Source organism: Equus caballus, chromosome 10 (assembly GCF_041296265.1).
Source record: "Equus caballus isolate H_3958 breed thoroughbred chromosome 10, TB-T2T, whole genome shotgun sequence".
Lineage (NCBI taxonomy): Eukaryota > Metazoa > Chordata > Mammalia > Perissodactyla > Equidae > Equus > Equus caballus.
Window position 1 is genome coordinate 25,532,664 of NC_091693.1, and position 27,299 is coordinate 25,559,962.

Here is a 27,299-nt window from a genome sequence, read left to right on the forward strand (position 1 = left end):
TGAGTAGTCAAATTCTTAGAGACAGACAGCACAAAGGTGGTTGCTAGGGGCTGGGGAGACAGGGGCAAATGGGGAGTTATTGTTTAATGGGGACAGAATTTCAATTTGGGATGATGGAAAAGTTCCAGAGATTGATGGTGGCGATGGTTGCACGATAGTGTGAGTGTACTTAATGCCACAGAACTGGACACTTCAAAATGGTTAAGTGGTGAATTTGTATTATGTCAATTTTACCTCAATAAAAAGATCACAAGAAAAAGAAAAATACTGGGAAAGTCAGTTACTCTCTCATCTGTGAAATGAAGAAGAGGGAATTCATCCTTCCAGGGTTTCTGTGCAATAGAGGTGAAAGCATGTAAAATCAGCTTGAAGAACCAAAGAACATATCCCCCTAGCTGTCTTAATTATGTTATTGGGATGTCCGTTCCCACCCCCAAGGAGGCATGTTAGCAATTGCCCCTAACCAGTTCTCTTTTCCCTCAAAAGTCAGTAGAAAAGGATATGTTGATAAAGTATTGAGCTATATATGAAACATCTAACTTACAAATAGAGATTCTTGAGGTGACAGGATTGAAAAGCAACATTTACAGGTGCTTACCACATGCTGAGCATTTTACACACATTATTTTGTGTAACTTACAAAATCTCCGAGGTTGGTGCTATCAGACCCATTTTGCAATGAGAAAATTGGCTTGAAGAGTACAAGTCATTAGTAACTAGTTAAGAAGCAGTGGTGCCACAATCAAAACCCATTCTGAGTGGTTCCATTCCGCAGAAGCTGTTTGTCTTGCTGGATTCAGCTCTGGGGTGTCCCTTTTTTCAACCACGGCTCCTCCATCACTCCTGTTTGTTTCTCAGAAGGGGGATTCCATCTTGATTTCTTCTAACTTGAACTATCCCTTATTCCTTGCTGCACCCTGGCCCTGGCCACATCTACCCAAGCTTTTGAGATTGCACAGCAGCGGGTGAGGGGAGGAAGTGGAGTGTGAAAAATAAGGAGGGTGGTAGAATGAAAGGTGGAAGGAGAAGGGAGTGCAGTTGGAGAGACAATCAAACCTGCTGTGAAGGTCCCAATAATCAAGGCCTGGAAGTTAGAGTACAGTTGGTCACAAGCTGATCGCGCCTTGTTGGGTCATGGGTTTGATAACCCAGCGTGAGCCTGGAGAAGCCCTCCAGCAGGCCAGACTCACGCAAATCCTCCCATCCCACCCCTCTCCTCCTGAATCACCACTCCCCTTCCGGCTGGGGCGGACTTATTGTCGGGTCCCCAAACCCCACAAAGTCACTTTGGCATTCCTATGAGGTGGCTTTAAAGTGACCTTTGAGTATCTTAAAAAATGTTGTTTTAAAATACTGTGATGTAATTGAGGGGATTCCATGACAAATTCAGGAATTCTAGAATAACAAAATTCCTAAAATATTATGAAAATGGTAATCGAGAATTTGTGGATCCCGCACTCACAAAAGAATATTCCTGTGTTATTTTTTAAAGAAACAATGAAGAAATTTTGCAATAGTCTTGGATTTGGGGTTAACAATGGATAGTTCGTCAAATTATCAGACATAACATGATCTCGTTTTAATAACTAGTAACCCGAAGTGAGTAATCAATGACATGGCGATTAAGGCAGATCTAAACCTTTGATTTTTCTTTAAGTCGCTACCTTGACATGATTTTCTAAATTAGTTCATATACTTCTCCCCACTCACACTATCCCAGCTTTCATCTACAAAGAACAAAGGAGGTGCAGAAGGAGGAAGAGAAGGAAATATTTATTTCAAGGACTCTGAATTTCACTTATGTTTAATAGGGAACATGGATGGAGAGAAGGCCTCGTGACATTCAACTTATTGGAAGATCCCATGGAGTCTTGTAAGGCATATTGGCCCTTAAAATAGAAGAGTTGGATTCAAAGTCCAATTATTTGACTTGCTACCCCTGTAATCTGTCACAAAGTATTTTCTCTCAGTATCTTTGTTTTTAAATCAGTCAAGTAGGGATGTCCCTACCTACAGGGCTTTGATGAGGACTAAGACACACTATGAAAGTGTTTTAAAAAGCTATGAAATGCAAAATAAAATATCCAAACGTGCCCTAAGACTCCAGTACTAAATGTGCTTTTGCTTATTGAATAATAGTACAAGAAAGAATCTTGGTGTTAGGGCAAGGGAGAGAAAATTAAAATTTAATAAGCTCCTATTCCTCGTACACATTCCCATGCATAACATCACTGATTTCACATTATATCCCATGTGGGATCCATGTTCCTCAATATTTTCAGGTTGATAAAATACATTTTAGATATATAACACAGTCACAGAGCATTCAAAGGTAGAAGAGAAAGCCTAAATTGGGTCTATTTGCATATTAGGAGTGGTTCTGAATGTCCATCTGGCATATTTAATCACAATATAATAATTATGGAAATATCACATCTCTCCTGTCTCTTAATCCATGAGAAATGAGGCTTTAGGCTTCCTCAAGGTATCTTTATATCCTTTGCTTTATTGAATCCTCTTAGCACTCCCAAGAATTAAAAACATTACACTATGAAAGACAAAGTACGTAAGCAGCATATTAAATATCCAAACTGTGAAAAAGCATTCCAGAGGTAACAGCTTATTTGTCCCCATGAACAGTAACACCTGAGCAACACATAGGTCAGGCCCTCCTGGTGGTTGGACTCCAAGAACATTCTGTGGAAAGCCGAGCCATCTCATCAGTAGGATCACCACCACCATTTGTCTTCGAGGTCATTAAAATCCCACTTACACTTGATTCTCAGAAAGGACCCCTTCTCCTGTAATTCCTCCAACTCCCCTTTCACTATGTTGTACAAGTCTCTTTCAAGCCTACAAAAAAATAGAATAGAGAGAGAATGAGAAAAGGAGATGACAGAATGAGATGATAAAATAAAATAGGCACCCCATACAAAAACTAACTTTGGTTTACGTTCATATTGATACGTCTCCACCTCTAGCTTCACCCAGAGACATTGGGGAGGAGATTTGAAGGCACAAGAAGCCTTTACATAGAGGGAAGGTACAACCACAGAAGAGAGAGATGGGAAATCTTTAGGGAAGATCCCAAAATCGACATAAGACAGAGTAACACGGTCATTGTTGTCACTGTGTGCAAATTTGATTCCTTTCATTTGTACCATTATTCTTTGTTTAGTAGACTTCTGAAAGTCCCTTCTTTGAGTAGAGATGTGAATCTGGGTACCCAGTCAGAAGTCCCCTCTACAACTTGAATCACACACATACACAGTGGGTAAGGGAGGGATGTCCACCTTTGGTGGTCAGCATCCCAGAACTTTTGTAAAAATGCATTACTTAAAGTTGGTAACATAAAATCCTGAGTGTATGAGTTTTGACCAGCTTCTCAAAGTAGGGAAGTTTCCCTGGTAGCTGACATGACTTTTGCTAAAATGTACCTAGTTTAATGTATTTCTCCAGGAAAAAAATGCTACTTCCCTTTCTGATCTCATCCCCAGAATACTGAATAAGGTGGAGAGTATTCTAATTAAATGCTCTTCTTTCAATGCCTTGAAGAGACAACACAAAAGCTTGGTCCAAACTCAGGTCCTTTGCTCATGCTATTCCAGCTTCCTGAGAACACTCCACTCTGCATCTCTATGTTCCCAACTCTGCGTTTCTGTTCGTGTTCCCCTCCTGATACACAAATTCCTCCTTCCAGCTTCCTTAGGACTCAAGATCAACAACATCACCTCAGACACGCCTTCCCTTACACTCTGATCACCCTTGTTTTCTGCACCACAACCCAGAGCTTCCTTCAACTAGCACTGCTTTTGTATGTCTCAGATTTGTCACTCCCTGAGGAGAATGCAGACCCATGAGGACAAGGCTCACAACCTTTTGTTTCCCACTGTCTACTATGCCATGGTGCTTGGCCCACAGTCAGCACTGAAAAAGAAGATGTGGGGTGAAGGTCCTTTGAGTGAAATATAGAGGAGGTACAAGAATGAGAAAAATGAGGGGACTCCCAAAATACCCAAATGTCTGTGGGACTACGCCATCTGCTATGGTAGTCAATAGCCACGTGGGCTGTTTAGATATAAGTTTATTCAAACTAAGAAAGTTAATTCAGTTCCTCAATCACACCAACAGCATTTCAAGTGCCCAGTTACCACATGCAGCTCGTGGCTACTCTATCGCACAAGGCAGATATAGACCATTTCTATCATTACTGAAAGTTCTGTTGGCCAGCACTGCCCTAGGAATTGAATGCAGGGTAAACTTGATGCAGGGTAAACTTGATGCTCACTTTAGAACATCAGCCAGTCCATCCCCATTTCAGCAGATGCCTCCCCATGTAAGAGTCAGCAGGGATTACCCGAGTTTTCGTAGTTTGCACGTTGATCTTCTCAAGGACTTCCACAGCGTGTTGACTCCATCGGGCCCAAAGTCATTTCCAAGAAGGTTCAGATTAACCAAGCTTTTACAGCTTCTGAGAACAGAGGAGAGAGGCTGGCAGCAAGCAGGCGTCAAATTGCATTTCTCCAACCTAGGCAGGGGTGGGAAGGAAGGGTGAAAGATGGTCCTCAGAGATTGAGAAATTAGAGAAAAAAAATGTGATACAAGATCTAGGAAAAGTATCCTACTAAAACAGCCTGGCTGACAGTAAAGTGCTTAACACATGCCAGACCCCTTTCCCAATGCTTATGCATAACTCTTTTAATCCATATACCAATCCTGTAAAGGTAGGTCATATCTTAAACCCCATTTGACAGATGAGGAAACAGAAGTTTAGCCGGCTTGAGCATGAAATTAACAATTTTAGTATAAAGTGGACATGAGTTTATATATAAGGCCTTGAAAGAACTAAAATAGCATTACAACCCTTTAATTACACTTTTTCCATCTTATTTCTAAGGTCAGCAATACAAAATATGAACATATAGTTGGCTAGCTACTAGGAATACAAAGACGAAAGTGTCTCATCAGTTTAACACGGTGGAAATTTCCACCTAAGTCTATAAAGAAATGTGACATGCGGCTATACATGCAAAATTTTATGCATGAAGAGAAGAGGGAAGGAATATATTTCCCATGTTGGAAGAGGTTGTATGGGATCCAGAGAATGCTTCAAGCTAAATGTACCACTTGACGGACAGGAAGGGGCTGGTATGAGAAAAACATGGGCTTCAAGGTTTGTCCCAATGTGTCAGCTCTAATGCTACCAGCAGGACTTTTCCCACTGTACTATATATCATTGACCTTGATCCTATACCTTTAATAGTATTCCTTTCATCTTCTAGTCCAGTGTTTCTCAATCAGGCAGGATTTTTCCCCAGAGGGGAGATCTGATGATGTCTGAAGATTGGGGAGGTGCTAGTGGCATCTGGAGAGTGGAGGCCAGGGATGCAGCTCGACATCCTACAGTGCACAGGACAGCCCCCCATGACAGAGGATTACCTGGGCCAAAGTGTCAGTAGTGCTGGGATTGACAAGCCCTGGTCTAAATAGTAAAGATGGAACACTATGGACACAAATATAGGACAAGCAGGTACCTCCTTTAAAACTACAACACTGGAGAAGGAGACTGGATGAAAGTGAAATGAATGTTGGGAAGGGATCCATCATTAAAGACATTGCAATAACTGTTGCAAACGTTCTACTCCTTTCTGCCTCCAGGAGAAGCACCTAGAGAGTGAGGGCTTAAAACCAGACCATGATCCTTTTGAAAGCATAAATATGACCCTGATTTACTTGTATGAACCTAGTGGCTCCTCCTTCACCTATAGGATAGAGAACATTGCACCTGAAGATGCTTCTTGAAGGACAGAGACGTGGTGAAAAGAACTGGCTTCTGGCTTATCTCACTTAGCGTAACATCCTCAAAGTCTATCCAAGTTGTCACAAATGGCAAGACTGCCACAGAGAAGGACAGACACTGTATGACCTCACTTACATGTGGAATCTAAAAAAGCCAAACTCAGAGAAATAGAGAACAGAATGGTGGTTACCAGGGGCTGGGGGAGATGGGGAGATGTTGGTCAAAGGGGCACAAACTTCCAATTATAAGGTGAATAGTTCTGAGGCTCTAACACACAGCATGGTGACTATAGCTAACAATACTGTTTTAGATACTGGAAAGTTGCTAACAGAGTAAATCTTAAATGTTCTCACCCAAAAAAAAGAAATGATACTTATGTGATGGGATGGAGGTGTTAGCTAATGCTACGGTGGTGATCCTTTTGCAGTATATAAGTGGATCAAATGAACACGCTGCACACCTTAAACTCACACAGTGTTCTATGTCAATTACATCTCAATAAAGCTTGAACAAAAGAACTGACTTCTGAATCAGACTTGGCTTCAGCCCCGTCCCCATTTCCTTGCCTCAGTTTTCTCATCTATAAAATGAGTATAAAAGTACCGACCTCCTAGTGCCTCCCTGCTGGAGGATGAAGTGATGACTGTAACATGTTTCCCATTTCCAAGCACATAGTGGCATTCAGACAATAGCCTTCCCTACAGAATTTTTTCCCCACATAGTCTTATCCCTCATGCCCAGACCCATCACTCTGTTCCCACCGTCTTGTTGAATTTCCCACCTCAGAGCCCTTGTCTACACTGTCACCCTCTGTCAAGGTCTTTCCTTCTCTCCCTCCCTTTTGGGAGCTTGGGGATGGGGTGAGGACTCACATTTTAAGGTTCATCTCAAAACCCAACCTCCTCAGTGAAGTCTGCCCCCAGCCCCTAAGTAGTTTGTGAGAACAATTAGAACCATTGCCTATGTGAAAAATGGCTATCATTTGACCCACATTTAACCAAAATCCTATTATTTCAGGCTGAACCATCTTAGCTTGCTGAGCAAACACATCACATTAGGGTTAAAATCCGTCTTCCCCAAACACAGGAAAGACTTTCAGGGCAGGGAACATGCCCCACCCCGCAGCACCTACCATCCAAAATATGCGGACTGAAGGAATATTTACAATACACCAAGGACGAGGGTGACAAGCGTAAAACACTTTCTCTAAACTTGGAGCTTATCACTGAGAAGAGATTTTTAAGAGAAGAACTCTGTCCTTTACCATCCTCACCTTCTTAATCCCATGTGACCACACATTATTCCCTGCCCACCCCAAGAGCAGAGAGACGGACTTTCCCAAAGGAAACAGCATCAACTCACCCAAGTGTGTTCAAGGCACAATTCGAATGTTTTAGAACCTTGCAGAGTCGTTTCACTCCATCATCCTGAACATCATTGTTCCCAATATCCAAAATTTTCACATTATGGTTATGCTTGAGGACATTAGCAAGCTCGCCACAGCTCTCCGTTGTGAAAGAACAATCTGACAAACTGCAAAATAAAGACGTACAAAAGGGGAAAAAATAATCCCTGAACCCTCAGGTTTTAGTCTATATGCTGCAGTCCATATCACTTTCTCCAAAAGGAAAAGAGAGATGCCAAACCCGTACTTCTCATCCGCAGCCCTAGAAGGAGGAGCGTACATGTTAGGAGGCCAGAGACACCCAGGGCATTCTATTAACCTGTGACAGAAAGGAAGCAGAAGGAAAAGCAAGGCAGCTGTCCCTCTCCCATGCCATCCACAGGCCTGTCCACGTGGAGGAAGGACTTCTCCATGAGATGTACTCCCAGAGCACCCAGATTCTACACAGCTATCACAGAATATGGTTTCCAGCCTCTGAGCTCAAATTTGAGCTGAAAAAAACACCAAGAATCTCACTTAAGGCCAGATCTAAATTCCTAAGAATGAATTATTATACCAAAATAAGTTCAAGATGAGTAATCCATATAAATATTTGGAGAGAGAATGAAAAAACGAGTCTGTGGAGGGGGAGAGTGGGGAGACAGAGAGGTGATGGTGGAAATGTTCTATAACTGCACTGTCCACTACAAGAACCACTAGCCACATGTGACTATCAAGCACTTCAAATGTATTTAATGTAACTGAGGAACTGAATTTTTCATTATATTTAATCTCAATTTAAATTTAGTCACATTGGGTTAGTGGGTGCCATATTGGACAACACAGTAATCTTTAATCCTGTGAATTTATTCACCTGTATGACCAATTCAAAAATATTCTATTTTATTTAATTATTGGCTGGCTACATCTTAGGCCATTAAAATGTTTCCAATATTAATACAGTTAATAAAAAATTATATACAAAAGTTTCCAAATTTCTTAGCACCCTATGTCTGTGGTTATTTGGATAGCCTCCCACTGCCACCTATATTCCTATTGGGAGTCATAAGCCTTTTTAAGACAGATACAGACTACATGTTTGAAAACATGCATAGACATAAATAACATACAAAATCATTTCTAGTACGACCGACAAGCTAGGGAGACTCGAAGCTCATTTCTGACTTTTCTTCTGTATCAGGCGTGGAATCACACACTGTGCAGAGAAGAACCAGCATCACATGCCTGACCGCTGTCCTTAGAAAGGCCTGCTGGCAAGGTTGGCCCTTGCCTGGCATCTGGGAGCTTGGATTTCAGGATAGCTCCCCCATTCCTTGATGAGAATAACTCCCTGTGCCTGAACTGTGCAAACAAGGTGGGTTATGCTGAACACCTGCTTTCCTTGTAGAAGTCTGGGATCTTGGTACATGCTAGGCAGAGGGTGTCCATGTCACCAGCACCCAGTAAAAACCTCGAGCACTGAGTCTGCAGTGAGCTTCCCTGGTGGACAGCATTTCACATGTGTTGTCACATCTCAGCAAGGGGAGAATTGAGTGTGCCCAGGGTGACTGCACTGGGAGAGCTTCCCAGGAGCTTGCACCTGGCCTCCTCCAGACTTTGCCCCCTGCACCTTCTCCCTTTGTTGGTTTTGCTTTGTCTCCTTTCACCAGAATAAATCACAGCCACAAATATGACTGTATGCCGAGTTCTGTGAGCCCTCCTAGTGAATCATCAGACCCGAGCGGTGGTCTTGGGGACCCCTGACATGCATTAGTAGTTGGTCCTTAACAGTCATCCCAGATCTTTCCCCCCACAGGCACCCACACACCCCACCTCCAACTAATCCAAAAGCTCCTCTATGGCAAGAATCACTTCCACACCCAGGACTCAGATCCCTCCTGGAACTCAGGCATTTGCAGGTGGATCCATATGGCTCCCCTCCCACCCACTAAATGAGAAGAAGCTGAAGCAACTTACTCCAGGTTCTGCAGGTTGCAATCCAGATGACTCAGGGCCTTGCACAGAACCTTCACCCCCTCGTCTCCCAGGTTGTTCTTCCTCAGATTCAGGTGCGTCAAACTCTTGTTCCGGAGGAGAGCTTCTGACAAGTACCTGCAACTGGGTGTCCCAAGCTGGCAGAACCAAAGCCTGTGGGTCAAAAGCCACAAAGATAGATGCTCATGGAAGCAGCCCAAACAAAGGCCCTTCTCCGGATTCAGCCACAGTGTCTCCCTAGATCCCTATCTAGGACACGCCAAGCATCTGCTTACCTATCCTTTCTGTTGCAGGTGTATAAAACAAGCACACTAAGAATGTGCTGGTCATTAGTGGTTGATTTAAAAAAAATAATAAAGGAATGATATCAAAGTGTACAAAGTTTCAGTTATGCAAGAGAAATAAGTTCTGAAGATCTACTGCACAGCATCATGCCCACAGCTAACACTGTATCATGTACTTAAATGTTCTGAGAGGGTAGATCCTATGTTGTGTTACCACAAAAAATATCATCATCATCATCATCATCATCATCATTATAAAGAGGTCAGAAGAAAACTTTGGGAGGTGATAGGTGTTTATGGCCTTGGTGGTGGCGATGGCTTCATGGGTGCATATTTATTCCCAAACTCACCAAGATGTGTACATTAAATATGTCCAGATTTCCTTTTTTTTTTTTTTAAGATTTTATTTTTTTCCTTTTTCTCCCCAAAGCCCCCCGGTACATAGTTGTATATTCTTCATTGTGGGTCCTTCTAGTTGTGGCATGTGGGACGCTGCCTCAGCGTGGTTTGATGAGCAGTGCCATGTCCACGCCCAGGATTCGAACCAACAAAACACTGGGCCGCCTGCAGCGGAGCACACAAACTTAACCACTCGGCCACGGGGCCAGTCCCATGTCCAGCTTTATACGTGTCAAAAAAATGACATTTACTGTGAGAATTCTTTTTAAAATTTTTAAGTAAAAATAGAAAATAAAGGAAAAACAGTTTAAATGGCCTGAAGCAGCTGGGGTGGACCCCAGGCTCTGGAGCCAGTCAGACATGGGTTCAAAGCCGCTCGCCATTACTAACTGGTCGGCAAGCTGCATTATTCCCTTCGGCCTTCATTTCTTCCATTCTGAAGTGGAGATTATGGTGGTCTGTCACCGGGGGGTTGAGATCCAGTGGGCCAGGCACATAAAGTGCTTGGGACAGTACTTGGTGAGTGTGCAATACAAGTTATAGGAGATGTATCATACAATACAGGGAGACATGTAGTGGATCTATAGGTATTATAGAATGGAGATATTATGTGATACATGCTATGTTCTTATTGCATAACAATATATCTTCTATATAATATATAAATTATATACACTATTATATATAATATATAGTTATATAAGATATAGTATTAATATTAATATATTAGATCATATATATTAGTCACATATTATATATTAATACTAATATATATCATATTAAATGTGATATACATTAAAGTATATGGTATAGGTATCATTAAAACATATCAGAATATATTATAAATATAATATAATAATTGTACATGTATATTATTCATTCATATTATATATGTATTTGTTTCCTGTTCATATTGTGGCTCTTTGAGACTCAGTGCCCAGTGAGTGCTTTTTCTCCTTAGCGCAAATTCTGTGGTCTTTCACCATTATCACCCCCTCGGATTCAGCTCAAGACTCTGGCCTTCTCCACCCTTTTATACCCACCTGAACAATATTCAATCCCAGGAAAACCCCACTCTCCATCTACTCTACGCCTGCACCAGACCAAAACGTGGCTGGAGGAGGAAAGATCTACACAATCACACTTGACGTCTACCCCTGCAAGTGAACTCATTCCTCCCCAGCAACTCTGGAGCCCTGTAGTCCCATGGACACCTGCTCACATAACCACTCTACTAGCTGACTAACGAGCATCTCATGCTCCCCGGTCCCAATCCAAACCCCACTCTCCCCCTCTTCTTCATGTCAGCAAATGGTACCACCCTTCCCCAAGCTGCCCAAGCTCATCACCTGCAGGGGTTCTTGGGCCCTTTCCCTCCTAATCCACCTCTAATCCACTACCAAGTCCCCCTGGCTCTCCCTTCAAATACACCCTGACGTCCTGCCCCCTCACCCAGGCTGGCTCTCTCCAATCCTCCCGTCTGGTCTACAGGCACTTGTTCTGCTTATACTTCTGCCCCCATTATAGTCCATCCTTCAGAAGCAGATCTTTCAAAGGACGTCAGAGTATGTCACCGATCAGCCTCCAATCTTCAGGTGACTCTTCGCCTCACCCCAAACAAAACACAGACTCCTACACCACCCAGGCGTATCCCAGGCATCTTCCTGCCTCCTCAGCTTCATTTGCTCTCATTATCCCCCTCACTCATATTACTCCAGCCATACTAGTTTTCTTGTTCCCATGACACCCCAAGCTCCTTCCAACCTCAGGGCCTGTTCTCCCCTGTTCCTCCTCTCAGTATGTGGCTTCCTCCCTGCCTTCCTTCAAGTCTCTGCTTCAGCGTCACCTCCTCCGATAGGTTGGTGAGAGGAGACCTTCCCGGGAAACTAACCCCACCACTCTTTGTCTACTCATCCCACTTTCATTTTCTCCATCTCAATGGTTGTTGATTTTTTTATTTTTGTATCTCACTCATAAAACTGTATCCTCCACACAGGCAGGAAGCTTGTCTGTCCTATCCACCACCCGACCCTGGGTGCCCAGCTCTGTGTCTGAAGATAGGAGCTCAGATACCGGTTGACTAAAACAATCATAATTTCCCAGGGTCCTTGTTAAAATTGAATTCCTTGGCACAACCCCCAGAGATTGATTCAATCTGGGGTGCAACTCAGAATCTGTGTTTAGAACAATGCCTAGTACACGGAGTACTTGCTCAATGAATGTTAGTTTTCAATGATATAAATGGGTCCCCAATGAAGGAGTCATTGTTCTCTTCGACGCCTACCCCCACAGAGAGTCGTTTCCAGAAACAGAACCAGGGGGAACTTACACCAATCTCTCTAAGGCACACTCGGGGTGGGACAGGGAAGAACACAGCAGCTTTACACCGTCATCTTGGAGCTGATTGAATCCCAGGCACAGTCGAGTCAACCTCTGGGTGCTGGGGAGAAGCAAGGCCAGATTCTGATAGCTGGAGGCTGACAGGTTGCATTTCTCCAGGCTGAGGAAGGTGCAGATGCAAAGTGAGCTTCAGCTATGCCCAGTTTCCTTTCTCTTTCTTTCTCAAACCCCATCACTTGGGCCACACGTCTGGGACCCAATCATCATGGAAAAATTAAATTGGATAAAGAACAAAAGCTTGAAGGGGAGAAAATGGTGGGTCAAGTTAAGGTTTCTCAATCTCAGCCCTGCTGACCTTTGGGCCAGATCATCCTTTGTTGTGGGGGCCCTCCAGTGCACTGCAGGATATTGACCATACCTGGTCTTTACCCGCTAGAGGACAGTAGCACCCTCTCCTCCCAACTGTGAAAAACAAGTATGTATGTCCAGACATTGCCAAATGTCCCCTGGGACATTTGCCCCCAGTTTGAAACTGCTGGGTTTAGGGGAAGCTGGCAGAAGCCTGAGGGGGTTGTACAAAAGACACTGGCAGGTGAGATGCCCATAATCAAGATGAGGGCAAGGCTGGCAGGGACTGAGCCCTAAGGAGAAAGGTGTGAAGAATGAAGATGGCAAGAAGTGCGTCAACGGGATAGGTAAGTACAATAGGGGGATCCCCAAGGATCCCCAAAACATACTCCCACTGCCATCCCCACCCTGCCGCTCAAATAAGATGATATTTTGATGAAATGAGAAGACTTACGACAGCTCCTTCAGGGAACACTTTGACATCTCAAAGGGCTCCTGCAGACTTTTCACCTCAATATCCGAGAGGTCGTTGTCCCCCAGGCTGAGGAAGCTCAGACTTGAGTTCTTGCTGAGTTCCAGAAAAAGTTGATGACAAACCCGAGAGCTGAGGCCACACGATTCCAACCTATCAAAGAGGTCCGAGGGTAGCAGTTACTCCTGGGAAGAGTGCTCTTTGTTTAGAGGCCCCCTTGCTCCATGAACAACAGCTGATTTCTCCCCATTCCTCCTCCCTTACAGAGTCAGGATGACCTTCAAGTCAGTGCTACTCAAAGTGTGGTCCGCGGCCCAGCATCACCTTAGAGCCTGTTAGAATTGCTACTTATCAGGCTCCACAGCAGACCTGCCTGATCTCAGGGGGTGGGTTCCAGGAATCTGTTTGAACACACCTCCTTGGATGATTCTGATATACATTAAAATTTGAGAACCACTGCTCTACATACACTATTATGCTTTTTCCCTCTGCTAATCTCTCTCCTATCCTTTCGCTGCAATGTTGCCTCCTGTCCTCCCAATGAATCACTGAACCTAGGCATGATCTTGGGGACAGATCTGGAAAACCAAAGACTCACCACAGATACTTGAGGTTGCAGGCTGAGTGCCTCAAGGTTCTAAAAATCATCGTGGACACAGTGACTCCCAGGTTGTTTGAGCTCAAGTTCAGATGGGTCAGCTTGTTGTTACCGTAAAGGACGAGGACAAGCTCCTTCAGAATCCTCACAGGAGTTATTGACTTGCACCTAAGGAAGAGTGGAAATAAGAAAGCTAGCTTTGGGGGGAAAGAGTGCTTCCTCATCTTGCCTTTCTAACACACACACATGTATGCACACACATGTACACACACCCTCAAGGATGTACAAGGTACAAGAGGAATCCAAAAATGGATTTTAACTTATGGTACTGAACCTTTGAAAAGGCAATCTAAAATATACTCCCAAAAGAGTCACTAAGCTCAGTTGGGTGTATGAAGTCAGGAATCAGTCTCCCCTCTCTTCACTAAATCTGCCATTAAGAGGTCCTGGAGCTAGCTACTCTTCTAGGCAGCTGACCCACACACACACGAACCCAGGGGAGCCTGGTGAGAACAACTCTCACCTCTTATTTTTCTTAAACTTATTTCTCCTTATCTTGAGGATGAAGTGATAGGAACAAAATGTAAAAAAATAAAAAGAAAGAAAGAAAAAGGATGAAAAAGAAGACTATTTAAGCCTGCCTCCCATGTCTTTGATCCAGTTCACTCAGTACACTGAAGTTTGAAGTCGTGATTGCTGAATCTTTTGCTCTTAACTCATTGAATCAGTGCATGTGCCTGGATTTTTAGACCTTGAGGTATGACAGAATCACAGAGGAAGAGTAGAATAGAATTAGTTGACCTAGACTCCAGAACATCCAACTAAAAGCCTTCTCAAATTCAACTCTAAGTATCACTCACTCTGTCTTCTATCCATTATTTCTTCCCTGGCTTGTCTTACAAAGTCCAACTCCATCTGTCAATTCTTCCTTATCTTCAAGCTATTTGGGACCCTGTAATTTCTACTTAGATGATCCTAGAGGACCAATAAATTTCAGTCCAAAACTATGCTTCAGCTCCCATGAGTAGGCCTTTACTCAAATATTTTGTAGATAGAAGAGGCCCTAAAAAGGCAAACCATCCTCTCTCACACCCTTTACCTCTAGTGCAAGATCATTCATGACTTTTTAAAAAATTTCTAATACAAGCACATTTATTTTTGTGTGTGTGTGTGAGGAATATTTGCCCTGAGCTAACATCTGTGCCAGTCTTTCTCTACTTTGTATGTGGGATGCCTCCACAGCATGGCTGATGGACGTAGTAGGTCTGCGCCCAGGATCTGGACCCATGAACCTGGGCCACTGAAACAGAGCGTATGGAATTTTAACCACTCAGCCACAGGGCCACCCCGCAAGTGCATTTATTTTACTCTTGTGAGAACCTAGCACACTTTCTGGCACTCACTCTGATAATCAGAAGAAAAAAGTTGAGTTATTCTCCTATGGTATTCATCAAACCATGAGAGTCTCACACTTACGTCAGTTTCTGGAGTTTGCACCTTGGATTTCTCAGCTTGTAGCAGAGCTTCTTCATAGATGAAGTGTTAAGCTCGCTGTTACTCAGGTCCAACTCGCTCACATTTCCATTGCAAAACACGGAGCAAATATCCTGCCACTGACGTATCTTGGAATCGACAAGCCTCATCCTTCATGAGAGAGAGAGGAGGCTGATGAGAATAAATAAGCCTCAACCAACACCCAGAACGTGGTCTAAAGGAGGCAAAAAGGCCCCTCAAGAAAAGGTGTGAGGATTCACTGGAGTTCAAGATATGAGCATATGTAACCCAAAAAGCACAGTTCTCAAAATCCCAGATGTTTTATTCCCACAATCCTCAACAATACTTTTCAGAGGAAAGCAACCACGTAAGTGAGGTGAGGTGGAACACAGGTATAATCCTTAAAGTTCAGACTTTATGTTAAGCAGATCTAAGATGAATTCAGAGTTCTGCCCCCTAGTAGTATCATTTAATCTCTGTGCTCCAATTTTCTACCTCTAAAATGTGCATAATAAAACTTACTCTCATAGGATTTTGTGATGATTAAAGAAGATTCATGCAAATACTTAGAACTTAGAATTATTAGAATTCTAAATTATTTGGAATTTCCCTAATGCAGCAGGCTTTCAATGTTAAAAAAAAAAAAAAGTAAAGGAGCATTAAAGTCACAAATTAACTGTTTTTATCTCAGATGAGATGAGGGAAGTAAATCAAAGACCACATTCCTAAAGTACCTGAAGGATGGATAATTCTACTCTGTGAGCCCAGAGTGGTAGCATTGCTTAGAGTGGTTGTTTCCAACCTTAAGTGTACGTGTGTGTGTGTCTGTGTGTGTCTGTGTGTGTGTGTATGCCTGTGCATCCATATGTTTGACATCTCAGTTAATTCTGATATACAGACAGACAGAGTTACAAACCACTGAGGAAAAATGGTAAGAAGTCATGCTATAGAGAAGTAGGAAGTGACCTTAACTTCAGAAGATCTGTTATCAACTTTAGAGAAGGCATGAAATCTCCTTAAGCCTTAGGGGTGATCTTGCCTAAAGTGAGGAATCATGTTGACTGAGTATCAATCCTCACAATAAATGGGATTATCTTTGGTATTAAGGGCCCTTACTCATGTGACCCAACAGTAAACACTACCTAAATAAAGTCCCCCATTTAGGTTTTAGGGATTCCAAGACAGGACAAATGATAGCCAATATATATCGAAGAGTTATCACTCTAGACCCCCCAGACCAAGCATCTTACTAACATTACAATCTGGGTGAACACAAAGAAATTAGTCTTCTCGAAATTTCTATTTGTTCAACCAAAATTGAACTGGTGCTTCTTGTAGGTTTGAGGGTTAAATGAGAAAGGATTTGAGAACATATATAGCAGCCCTTGCCTCATAAGAAAAGTTTAGAAAACATCCCTGGGACCTGAAATAATTAGCAGAACAGTCAGTTTTCCTTATGTCCTAGACCGGAAGTCAATAGTGTCAGTGATGGGACATGGTCATAGGATAAGAACCAAAGTAGTTTGAGTATTTCTGGGTTCTCCTTCCAGGAAACAAAAGGACAACCTCATCAGAACAAGATTCAGATTTAGTTAACACCTTTGGCCTCACCCCTACCTCAACTTGTGCTCAAAGGAGGGGCACCCAGCACTTTGTTTAAAGTCTGGAGCTCTGAAAGACAGAGCTGGGCATTGATCCAGGCTGGGCTACTTAATAGCTGCATTGACTTAAGAAAATTATGTTCTTATCCTTCAGTTTTTGCATCTAGGAATGGTAACAACAGTTCCTCCTCTATTCAGTTAGATGCGAACAGGTGTCTTAGCACAATGCCTGGCACATAAGCCTCCAAGATGCAGTGCCTGAGATATAAGCAGATCCATTAAAGTAACCAGGGAATCCTACAAGATACCAAAAGGAAAATATTCTCAGAGGATGGAGCTTATCTAGAATGTTTGGTCAATCATAACCATTGATAACCCAACAACAACAGGTCCCCAGTTTTTCATGGAAGAACTTAGACAGAGCCTATGAAGATGAGAAGGTCAGAAAGGAAATGGTTTTGCAATACTCACTCCAGATTTTCCAAATCAAAAGTCAATTCTGCATGAGGGATGGGACTGCTGACAGATAGCCTTAGCTTACTCAACCTTTGACAATGCTTTAGGCAAAATGAAGAAACTTGGAGTTGCAGATTCCCAAAAATATTGAGGTCAGCTTCAAGGAGGTGATTCAAAATCTGCCTTACAAAGTTTTCCTCCTGAGTCTCATACAAGCAGTGAAAAAACTGTAGGAACTCAAAATGGTTGGAGACAGTGTCAAACTTATCTAACTCTTCTGACCATTTTAATAATTCGTCCATTATCCTGGAAGACATCTTACAATGCAAAGTATCTTCCAGTTCTCTTGCTAGGTCTCTTTTTAAAAGACCAAAGAAAAAAAGAGCCATCTGATTCCAATAGAAGTTTGTGTCAGCCAAGGCATCATTCAGTAGCACTCTCATCTCTTGATGCCTTGTAGGACCACCAATTGATCCTTCCGTTCCCCTGAGCACATAGAACATGGCCCCAAAAAACACCTGGAAACTTTGGTGAGTGAAAGCAATGCAATCCTCACAGTCACTGGCCTTTCGAAGAATATTTAAGCTGAGGAGAGAATCAATGAGGGAGGCTTCCAAGCGCCGGTGTTCAATGGCCTCTTTTGCAAATGTGAAGTTTGAAAACCACATCCCCTCTGCAGCCAGAGAACAGAGGGCCCTCCATTGTTCTGGCCAGCTCTGATCCGACAAACTCACCTCTGCTGTTGCAAACAAGCTGGAGAAAAAATGGGCGTACAGACTGGTGGTGGTCTGGGTGCTCAGCTGGAAATGGGGATTTCTCGCCATCTGCCGCTTCAGGCTGGAACACACAGTCCAGCACACCAAGGGGGCAGAGCAGGAATGAAACAGAGTTTCATTTTTCCTTATCCAATGCAAGATTTTCTTGGCTATATTTCGGTCACCAAAGTACCTGAAGAAATATTCACTCCGGTCTCCCTCTGTGAACCCTGAGATAAGTACAAACCATGGATTCAATAACAACTTTTTAAGAGCCCCATTTCTATAGTCCCTGGTAGTGATCAGTAAGGTAGCCGTGGGAATCAATTCTTTCTTCAACAAGTGGAGTAGGATTCTGGCTACCGGGAGCTGCTGGTACCAGTCTGTACATGGCGGACTGTCGCTCAACTTGGAAGGCATGGCCATTTCCTCAAAACCATCAATGACAAACAGGAGCCTCTCAGGGTGACATATGAACTCTTCAATGGGGGCCTGAGAGTCAGGCCAGTCCTGGGAAAGCAGATCAGCAAAGGTGGTATCCTCCATCTCTTTCATTTTATGGCAGCTGATATAGAAAACATAGGAGAACCTGTGCTGAAAGAGAAAGCCCTCTGCCCAATGCAACATGACCTTCATTGCCAGGGTGGTCTTCCCAACACCTGCCCTACCCTCCAAGACTATCGTCTGGGGCTGGGCTCCAGTCATATTAGGATAAAGGAGGCTCTTCAGTTCTTCATGTTCCTTCTCTGTCACATTGCGGAGATATATGTGGTCCTCAGGCCAAGGGATATGGTCCCACATCACCAATATTTTAGCCTTCATTCTGTCTCTGTATCTTCTTCTGTGGACTGAAACACAGAAGTGATGCAAAACAGAACAAAACAACGGTCAGAATGAATTTTAATGTTATAAATTATTCAATAATGAAGTTCCTATATACAACCTTGAACAAGACAGACAAGCTCTACCTTCAAGGTTCTAGCTTTTGGGAGTTGGGGGAGTGGTGAGGAAAAGTTGCAAAAGTTAGCAAAAATTAAATAGTTTGATGATAACACACAAATAAAAAACATGGAATGACCCAAGAGAGATCAAGAATGTCCTTAGAAGAGGGGAAGGGATCAGTAGAGCCTTCTGCAGGAAGTTGACACATTAACCATGAGAAGAAGACAATCCAAGATGTAGAAAGAGATGCTTTTGGGCAGGGTGAACAGCCAGTGCAAGTGCCGTGAGAGAACCTTTTGGAGCATAGTGACCAAGCAAGCACGGTGAATACTAGGGAGTGAACTTAACTGTGGGGAGGGGCTACATCATGGATTGCTTTGTTCTAAAGGCAAGGGGATGCTGAGCCATAGTTTACATTTTTAAAAGGTCACTGTCCTTTGGAGAATGGATTATGGTGCAAGAAAAGAGGCACAGAGACCAGGTTAGGAAGCTACTACTGTTATCTAAGTGAAAGCTGATATGTTTGGTCAAACATATCCGTTGATGACACAACAACAACAATAGAACCTCAGTTCTGTGTAGAAGACCTTGGACAGAGCCTGTGAAGAGCTGGAACATAGTATGAGAAATAAAATAAATGGATTTAGGGTATATATTAAGAATAGAGCCAATAGGATTACTAATGATTTATAACAAGGGTGTGAGAAATGCTAAGGAAAATAGAGTCATACACGCATTCTAGGTTTTTGGCTTAAATATCTGGGTGGATGAAGACACCATTTACCAGGAATACATATATATATATATATATATAAAGTTCCTCGTGGAGAAAGCAGAAGGATAGGAAGATCAAAGACCTACCTTCACATTTTCTTCAAGATCTAGAACTGATACTTAATCAAGTTTGAGCACAGAAATAAATGGCAAAAGTGGCAGCCAAGAGTGGCATGTGGTTACTTCTACAGAACAGAACTCAAGGGTTGGGCAATGGATTGATGCTTTTCATTGTAAGTTTTGCGTTTCTGTGATTCTTTTTGGATTATACACAAGTACATGTATTTCTTTGATAAAACTAAACTTGTTCCATAACTGCATGTATTACTTTGTCAACATGAAGATTTCCATGCGACCACTGGTACAAAAAATACAGCTACTTATTAATGCAACATAATTATAAAGTCCAGGAGATACTGGTGTCTAAGAACTCAGAGTGGAATCAGAGAGAATGTCCAGTTTATGGTAACCTATTATTCAATAAGCACTATTGAACAAGTTGGAAGAACTTGTTGGGAAAACTGTAATTTCTTGCATGCTATAAATTGAAGAAAATTTCAGAGGAGGTGGCAAATGCAGACCCAGGAAAATGAATACTCCATCAAGCAAGTTATCTGCGATCATCATAAAGTAGTGTGCAAACCTGTTTCTTCTTCTGGCATCTCTGGTTCTTCTTGGTTGGGATCTTGAAGTTCCTGCACCTGCGCAATCTCTGAAATAAACAGTGATGGTGGGATATTGAGATACCCTGGGCTAAAAATGTGTTGGCAATGATGGATACTCTCAGTTGAACCAACTATTTCTCTGACAAGCTTAGGATTGAAGAGACTCAAGGAATCATATCCTCAAGCCCCATCAACCCAATTACTTTGGAAACTTACTACCTTGCAAAGACCACAGCCCACATCAAGCACACTCCTGCCTCAGGGCCTTGATCCAGTCATCCTCCTGTCTTTGATGATCATCCACAGATACCCACTTGGCTCACTGCCTCACCCCCAAGTCTTTGCTCAAATCTTACTTCCTCAATGATGCCCGATGATCCTAATTCGTACTCTACCTTATCTACTACATCGCACACCCTAGGCTTTCCCCATCCACCTTACTCTCCCTTTTCCATTACACTTGTCACCTTCTAACACACCATAAACGTACTTATTTATCATGTCCATTAATGTCTTCTTCCAGTAAAGGGAGAGGTGGATGGCTAGTCTCTGTCTGTTCATTGATTTATCCCAAGTGTTAGAACAATGCTGAGCACAGAGAAGCTGCTCTAACATTTTTGGAATAAAATACTATAGAAAGAAAAGCACCAATAACTGGGTTCTAACCCCAGCCCCTCAATGCATTTCACATAACCACTCTCAATGTCCCACTCCTCACGAGCTCAAAAGCCCCTTCCATGTCTCACTCACACAGCAGTAACTCCCATTCCACTGCCCAGTACTTAGCTGCCATGAGCCAGTACCCCATAAGGGATTGGATCTAAAGGGGATGTGGCTCTAACTTTATGATTTCAGTGATTGTCAAGGTTTACAGGACTTGATCTGGGTAGCAGTACAGGTCCTGTGCTTCCTTCCATGTTCCATGTTCCTTTGAAGAATAATCCATCATTTTTCACCCATGGTAGCCTTGGTCAAAGAATCCCAATTCTGTGCTCCACTTCCACATACTCTCAGCTGAATTCTGTTCTGGATTATCTAGCCCTCTTAGCATCAGGGAATCTGAATGGGAACCTTTTCCCAGGCATAACCCAGAGAAGCTAAGATTGTCTCTTGATGGTGGTTCCATTTATCCCTAAGTCAACTATGTGACACATTGCATTCCTCTGTTGCAAATAATCCCAATGACATAAGCCTTCCTGGCTATAGCTTTGCTGTCAAGTATCAGGTGCCACCTTCTGTATCTTTACACATTAAATTTAAGACTCTAGATCTAGCTGGGGCCACCTGTCAAAAAAGCCAGGCTGTTCCAGATGAATAGCCTGGAACTTAGGTCCAATTCCTTAAAAAAAAATAATAATCCCAATTCTGACTTCCCTTTGGCCATCTATGGAAGCCTGTTGAACTACAGATTCTCCCATCCCACATTTGTTGGAATAGTGTTGGGTGCAGCGGAGGGTGTGTGGAGTAAGATGGCAAAGACCCTCACAGTTCTGACACTGCCTGTCTGGCATTTTCCTCAAGCCAGCATCTGGAAAACACCATGGTAGATGATGCTATTGGAAAAAAACTACCCCAAAAATTAATGAATTATTGAGAACCTACTCTGTTCCCAATGCCTTCTAAGCATTTCATCCTAGAAACTCAAAGGTAGGCACAGTTAGCCCAGTTTTTAAAAAGAGAGACTGGGGCCCACTGGTAAGCCATTTGCCTAGGGTTACAGTCGGTTAAGTGGACTTTGGTCCAGGCAGTCTGACACTAGAACCTGAGCTCTTAAACTCAGTCCCCAAAAGACAGCACACCTGCACCTGTACACACGTGTATTCGCAAACTCACTCACAGATACATTCCATAGCACCGTTCAAGCACAGAGACACCCATTGTGCTGTGTTTCCCAGAAGATGGAGCTAATGGGGCTGGTATAAGTTATCCTGTAGGGCCACTGGAACTTTTTACCATCTCCCACATTGCTAGTGAGATGAATGAGGTCTAGGACTTCCTCCTGCTTAAGAGGTATCCTCTGCAAGCCCCATGCCTTTAGAAGCCCAAGTGGGAACAAGCTAAGGACCAAGAAGAAGGAGGAGATCGTCCAATATGCCTGGTCTGGCTCTATAGGATTCATGCATGGTGTTGACATTGCTGTTCAGGACCAGTGACGAGAAAGGAAGTTCTTCCTCAAACAGCATTCTCCTCTGTGAAAATATCTCCCTCTGGGATTGCCAGTCAGAAACAGGGTTTAAGGATTCTAGACCCCATTGCCTAGCTCTCTGCTCAACATCTGCTTACTCCAGACAAGAGCATATGACGGCTTTAAAATGAAGGGGAAGGGGGAGGATGGAAAAGGAGAGGAGAGAGGAGGAGAGAAATCTAGTCGCCATCCCATCCTCCTGCCCACCAGAAGATGCACAAAGCCTGAATCTCCAAAGCCCAAAGCTCTGATGGCAACGACTGCATGTTGCCAACTCCCTTCACCCCTCCTTGGAACTCATGCCCTCATCTGGGGGCAAGAGAAGCATATATGGTTGGCACAGAGCCTCTGGAGACCACTGCCTGGGTTCACACCCTAGCTCTGTCACCTTGGGCAATTTACTTGAGTTCTGTGCTTCAGTTTCCTTATCTGTGAAATAGGAACAACAGGATCTCCTTCTAATGAGTGTAGTGAAACATAAGGAGCAATGACAGAGAGCATTAAGATCAATACCTGGCTTATAACAGGTACCAGCAAAGTTACAGTTATTCTCTACAGGTCTCAGAGGCAGCCAGTTCTGCCACAAAGTGACATACACATTCCTAAAATTCACTGCAGTAGGTAAGGCTGCACAATAAAAACCACGTGGGTTTTTATTTTATAGAAAAATAGGATCAGTGACACATTAAAAAAATAGAAACAATAAAAACAGTACCACAGTTTTACACTTGCTAAGAGGTTGTGAAACACATTACTACTGCAATAAAGACTACCGTACTACAATAAATAGATAAATACTACAGTGCTACAATGAATATGGCATGGCGCTTTACCCTGAAAAAGACCTGAAGTTTGCCTGTGGGTCTGGGAAGTTGCAGCCGGTGTGATTTTGTGAAATGGTGGAAGGAGAGTCATCTGAAACGGGACAGAAAGTTCTGGATGGGTGTGGCTCATACTTGGGTAGCTGGTGGATGTTAGAGATGTGTGCCTGTGTGTGCTTTGTATACTCCTACATGGCTCAGCTCAGCTGGATGCTGTTTTGTTGTTAGTTTTGTTCTTGGTTTTTTGCATTTACCTTGTGTTTCTCTTGAGAAAAAAATCATGCATAAGTAAACATGAACTTCCTGTTATGCTCCAATCGTTCCCTAATACAACAATTGCGCTGGAATACATTCACGTTTTCAGAAGGAGCCTCATGACAGAACTGAATGAGCCTCTTTCAATTCCCTCTTCTTGCTTTTCATCACCATTCTTGGAGCACCAAGACTTTATAATCTTTGTACCTTTAAACTTTAAACCCTTCATAGTCCAGCAGTGAGATTCTTTCTTAGGGATAGATTAGCAATTTAGAATGACCCCATAAAAACCCAGCAGCAACCTCCTTGCTTCCATGAGCACCAGGCAGAAATCCCTCTTATGGACCCACTCACCATTCATCTCTGCTCTAATTTCCTCGCATAATGAAGGCAGATTCATCTTCTCAAAGATTCTGAAGGTCACTTCCCATATCTGCCTCTCTGAAAAGTATTCATTCAACAGACATAGCAGATTAGTGGGATCGGTGGCTTTCAGATTTGCCCAGGGGATCTTCTGAAAGTTCTCGAGCAGCAGCTGTGGGGACTGGAGGCAAAGTTTGAATTCCTCCAGCTGATACTGATCCAGGCCCATCAGGTAAGACAGAAGCTTCTCATAGGAACCATTGTCTACAGAGATGTTAGTAGAGGTGTTCATCTTGCCCAGCACACAAGATTTCCAGCTTCACCCGAGAACTCTTATGTCCACAAAACAAGTAGGACCTACTTGAAAGAAGAAAGAGTTGAAACCATAAGCCATGACTTTCCTCTCCTCCAAAACTGTCTAATCTATATACTTACTCTGTTTATTTTCTCCTCATAGCACTGCCTGCTACCTGTGTGTGTACATTTATTTTTCTCTCTCTCTTCCACAAGAATGTAAACTCCCTCTGAACAGAGACCTTGCCTGTTCTTGACTGTATCACCAGCGCCTGGTACACATGAGACACTCAGCTCTAAGGAGAAGGAATAAATTGTCCTCAGCACCTATTCTATACCATGAATTGTTACCCTCATTTCATTCTCTAAACAACCAGTAACACACGGGTATGTTTATTATCTCTATTTTATAAAATGACAAGAAAATGACGTCTTCAAATTGCTGTAAAGAAAAAAAATACCCTGCCCACCTGGACTCTATGTCCAGGGAAAACGTCCTTTGAAAATGATGGCAAAACAAAGGTGTTCCCAATCAAAAGCTGAGCTGCCAGGGGCTGGAAGGTGGGGAAATGGGGGGATGTTGGTCACAGAGCATACACTTTCAGTTAGAAGATGATAAGTTCTGGGATCTCACGTACAGCATGGTGACTATAGTTAACAATACTGTGTTGTATACTTCAAGTTTGCTAGGAGAGTAGATCTTTAGTGTTCCCACTATTAAAGAAACTGGTAACTATGTGAGGTGATGGTTATGTTACCTAACTTGATTGTGGTAACCATTTCACAATGTGTGTGTATATATATATATATATATATATATATATATATCTCAAATCATTATATTGTACAGCTTTTTAAAAAATCAAGTAGTACAACTTAAACACATACAATTTTTGTCAACCTGACCTCAATAAAGAAGGAAATTTTAATTTTTTTAAAAAGCTGAGAAAATTCATTGCCAGCAGACATATATACCATCAAAAACTACCCAAAAACTTTTTCAGATGAAAGTATGCCAGGACATAAAGAGCACAGAAGTGGTTGATATGTAGATAAATGTGAAAGAATCTGGACCCTTGACAACAACATTTTGTAGAATTTATAACACAGTAAAATATTAAAACAACACCACAAAGGATGAGAGGAAAGTACACGAAGTGCAACAGTTTCAAGGTTCTTACATTGATCCAATTACCTGACATAATCTCAGGTAAACTACCAGTCAAAGATGAACATGGAACGCGCTAAGGGGACCACTGTAAGAATAATATGAGAATGTGTAACTAAAAAGTTAATGGAAGAAAAACGAAATAATAGAAAATGTTTAATTCATTCAAAAAGTGACAAGGAAGGAAGAGTAAAAGAACAGAAAACAGGTGTTGGAAAACAAATAGCAAGATAATGTACTAAAACCCAAATGTGTCAGCAATTCTATGAACATAAATGGGCTAAACACTAAAAAAGAGTATCTGTCAAACTGGATTAAAAATAAAAGTCACACTTCAAGTATCAGAACATAAAACATTGAAAGTAAAATTAAATTATCACTAAATATAGAGGACATTTTATAATAAAATCAATCCAGCAGGAAGGTATAGCAAGTCTAAATTTTTATGTACAATAATAATAGAGTGTCAAAATATATAGAACTAAAATGATGATTAATTGGAGATTTAAACATACATCTCAATAACTAAGGGAATAAACAAAAAAGAGTAAGGATATAGAATATTGTACCACAAGATTAACCAACTTGACCTAATTGACATATATATGTAGAACATTACACCCAATGACAATAAAAACATCCTAATTTTACAAAATGTCAGAACACTTCAATAGGCACCTCACAAATGATGTTATCCAAATGGTCTATAAGCTTGACACCTCAGAAAATGTCAATTAAAACCACAACAAAATAATACTACCCCTGGAGCGGCTAAAATGATAAGGGCTGACATCACCAAGTGTTGTCAAAGACGTGGAGCAACTGGAACTCCCATACACAAATGAAGAGATTCAGCCACTTTGTAAACCTTTGCAGCGTGTCCTAAAGCTAAACATACATATACCCTGTGATTCTGCTCCCAGCTACGTATCGAAAAGAACATTCACCAAATCTTTATGTGAAGTTCATATAATCTTTATATGCATAATATCTTTATATGAAGTTCAAAAATAGGAAAAAATTAATCTATCATGATAGAGTTTGGAATAGTGGTTAGCAGAGGGGGAGCCTGGGAGAGGGCACTCAGAGGCTTTCTAGGGTACTGGAAATATTCTGTATCTTGAACAGAGAGATGGTACGTGGGTGTACACATAAAATTAATTAAGCCATTGTAAGGGCAAATACAGTTAAAAGTTTAAAATTTTTAAACCTCACTCATGTAAAAAGGGAAATAGACTTTCCTCTTTTTTAATTTCAGCTTTATTGAGGTATAATGAACAAAGAAAATTGTAAGATATTTAAAGTGTACATCGTGGTGATTTGATACACATTGTAAAAGGATTCCCCCATTTAGTTAATTAACATATCCATTACCTCACATACTAATTTTTGACAATATATCACCTCACATATTTTGTGTGTGTGAAAACATTTAAGTTCTACTCTGTTAGCAAATTTCAATTATACAGTACAGTGTTATCTACTAGAGTTGCCATGTTATACATTAGATCCTCAGACCCTACCAACTCCTCCCTCTTACCCCCAGCCCCTGGTAACATGGATGAACCTGGAGGACATTATACTCAGTGAAATAAATCAGACACAACAAGACAAATACTGCATGAGCTCACTTCTATGAGAAACTAAAATAATCGAACTCACAGAAGAGAGTCAAACGGTGGCTACCAGGGGCTGAGGGGAGGAGGAAACGGGGAGATGATGGTGAAAGGGTGCAAACTTCAAGTTATGCAAGATCAATAAGTTCTGAAGATCTACTGCACAGCATAGTGCCTACAGCTAACAAGACTGCACTGTATGCTTAAAATACGCTATCAGGGTAGATCTTAAGTGTTCCTACCACAAATAATAATGATAATAAACAGCATAGAAGGAAACATTGGGCGGT

The 27,299-nt window shown here is 42.1% G+C and overlaps 1 protein-coding gene across 1 annotated transcript; it reads right to left on the reverse strand.

Annotated features, from left to right (window-relative positions):
- Positions 1–4,353: 4,353 nt before the first annotated feature.
- NLRP13 (NLR family pyrin domain containing 13) lies at positions 4,354–24,223 on the reverse strand. The gene is made up of 9 exons (XM_001490754.2): positions 23,923–24,223; positions 20,286–20,354; positions 17,187–18,774; positions 15,097–15,264; positions 13,621–13,788; positions 12,192–12,362; positions 9,162–9,332; positions 7,163–7,333; positions 4,354–4,528 (listed from the first exon to the last, which is right to left on the reverse strand). The coding sequence occupies exons 1-9, from the start codon at positions 24,221–24,223 to the stop codon at positions 4,354–4,356; spliced, it is 2,982 nt and encodes a 993-aa protein (XP_001490804.2).
- Positions 24,224–27,299: the final 3,076 nt, after the last annotated feature.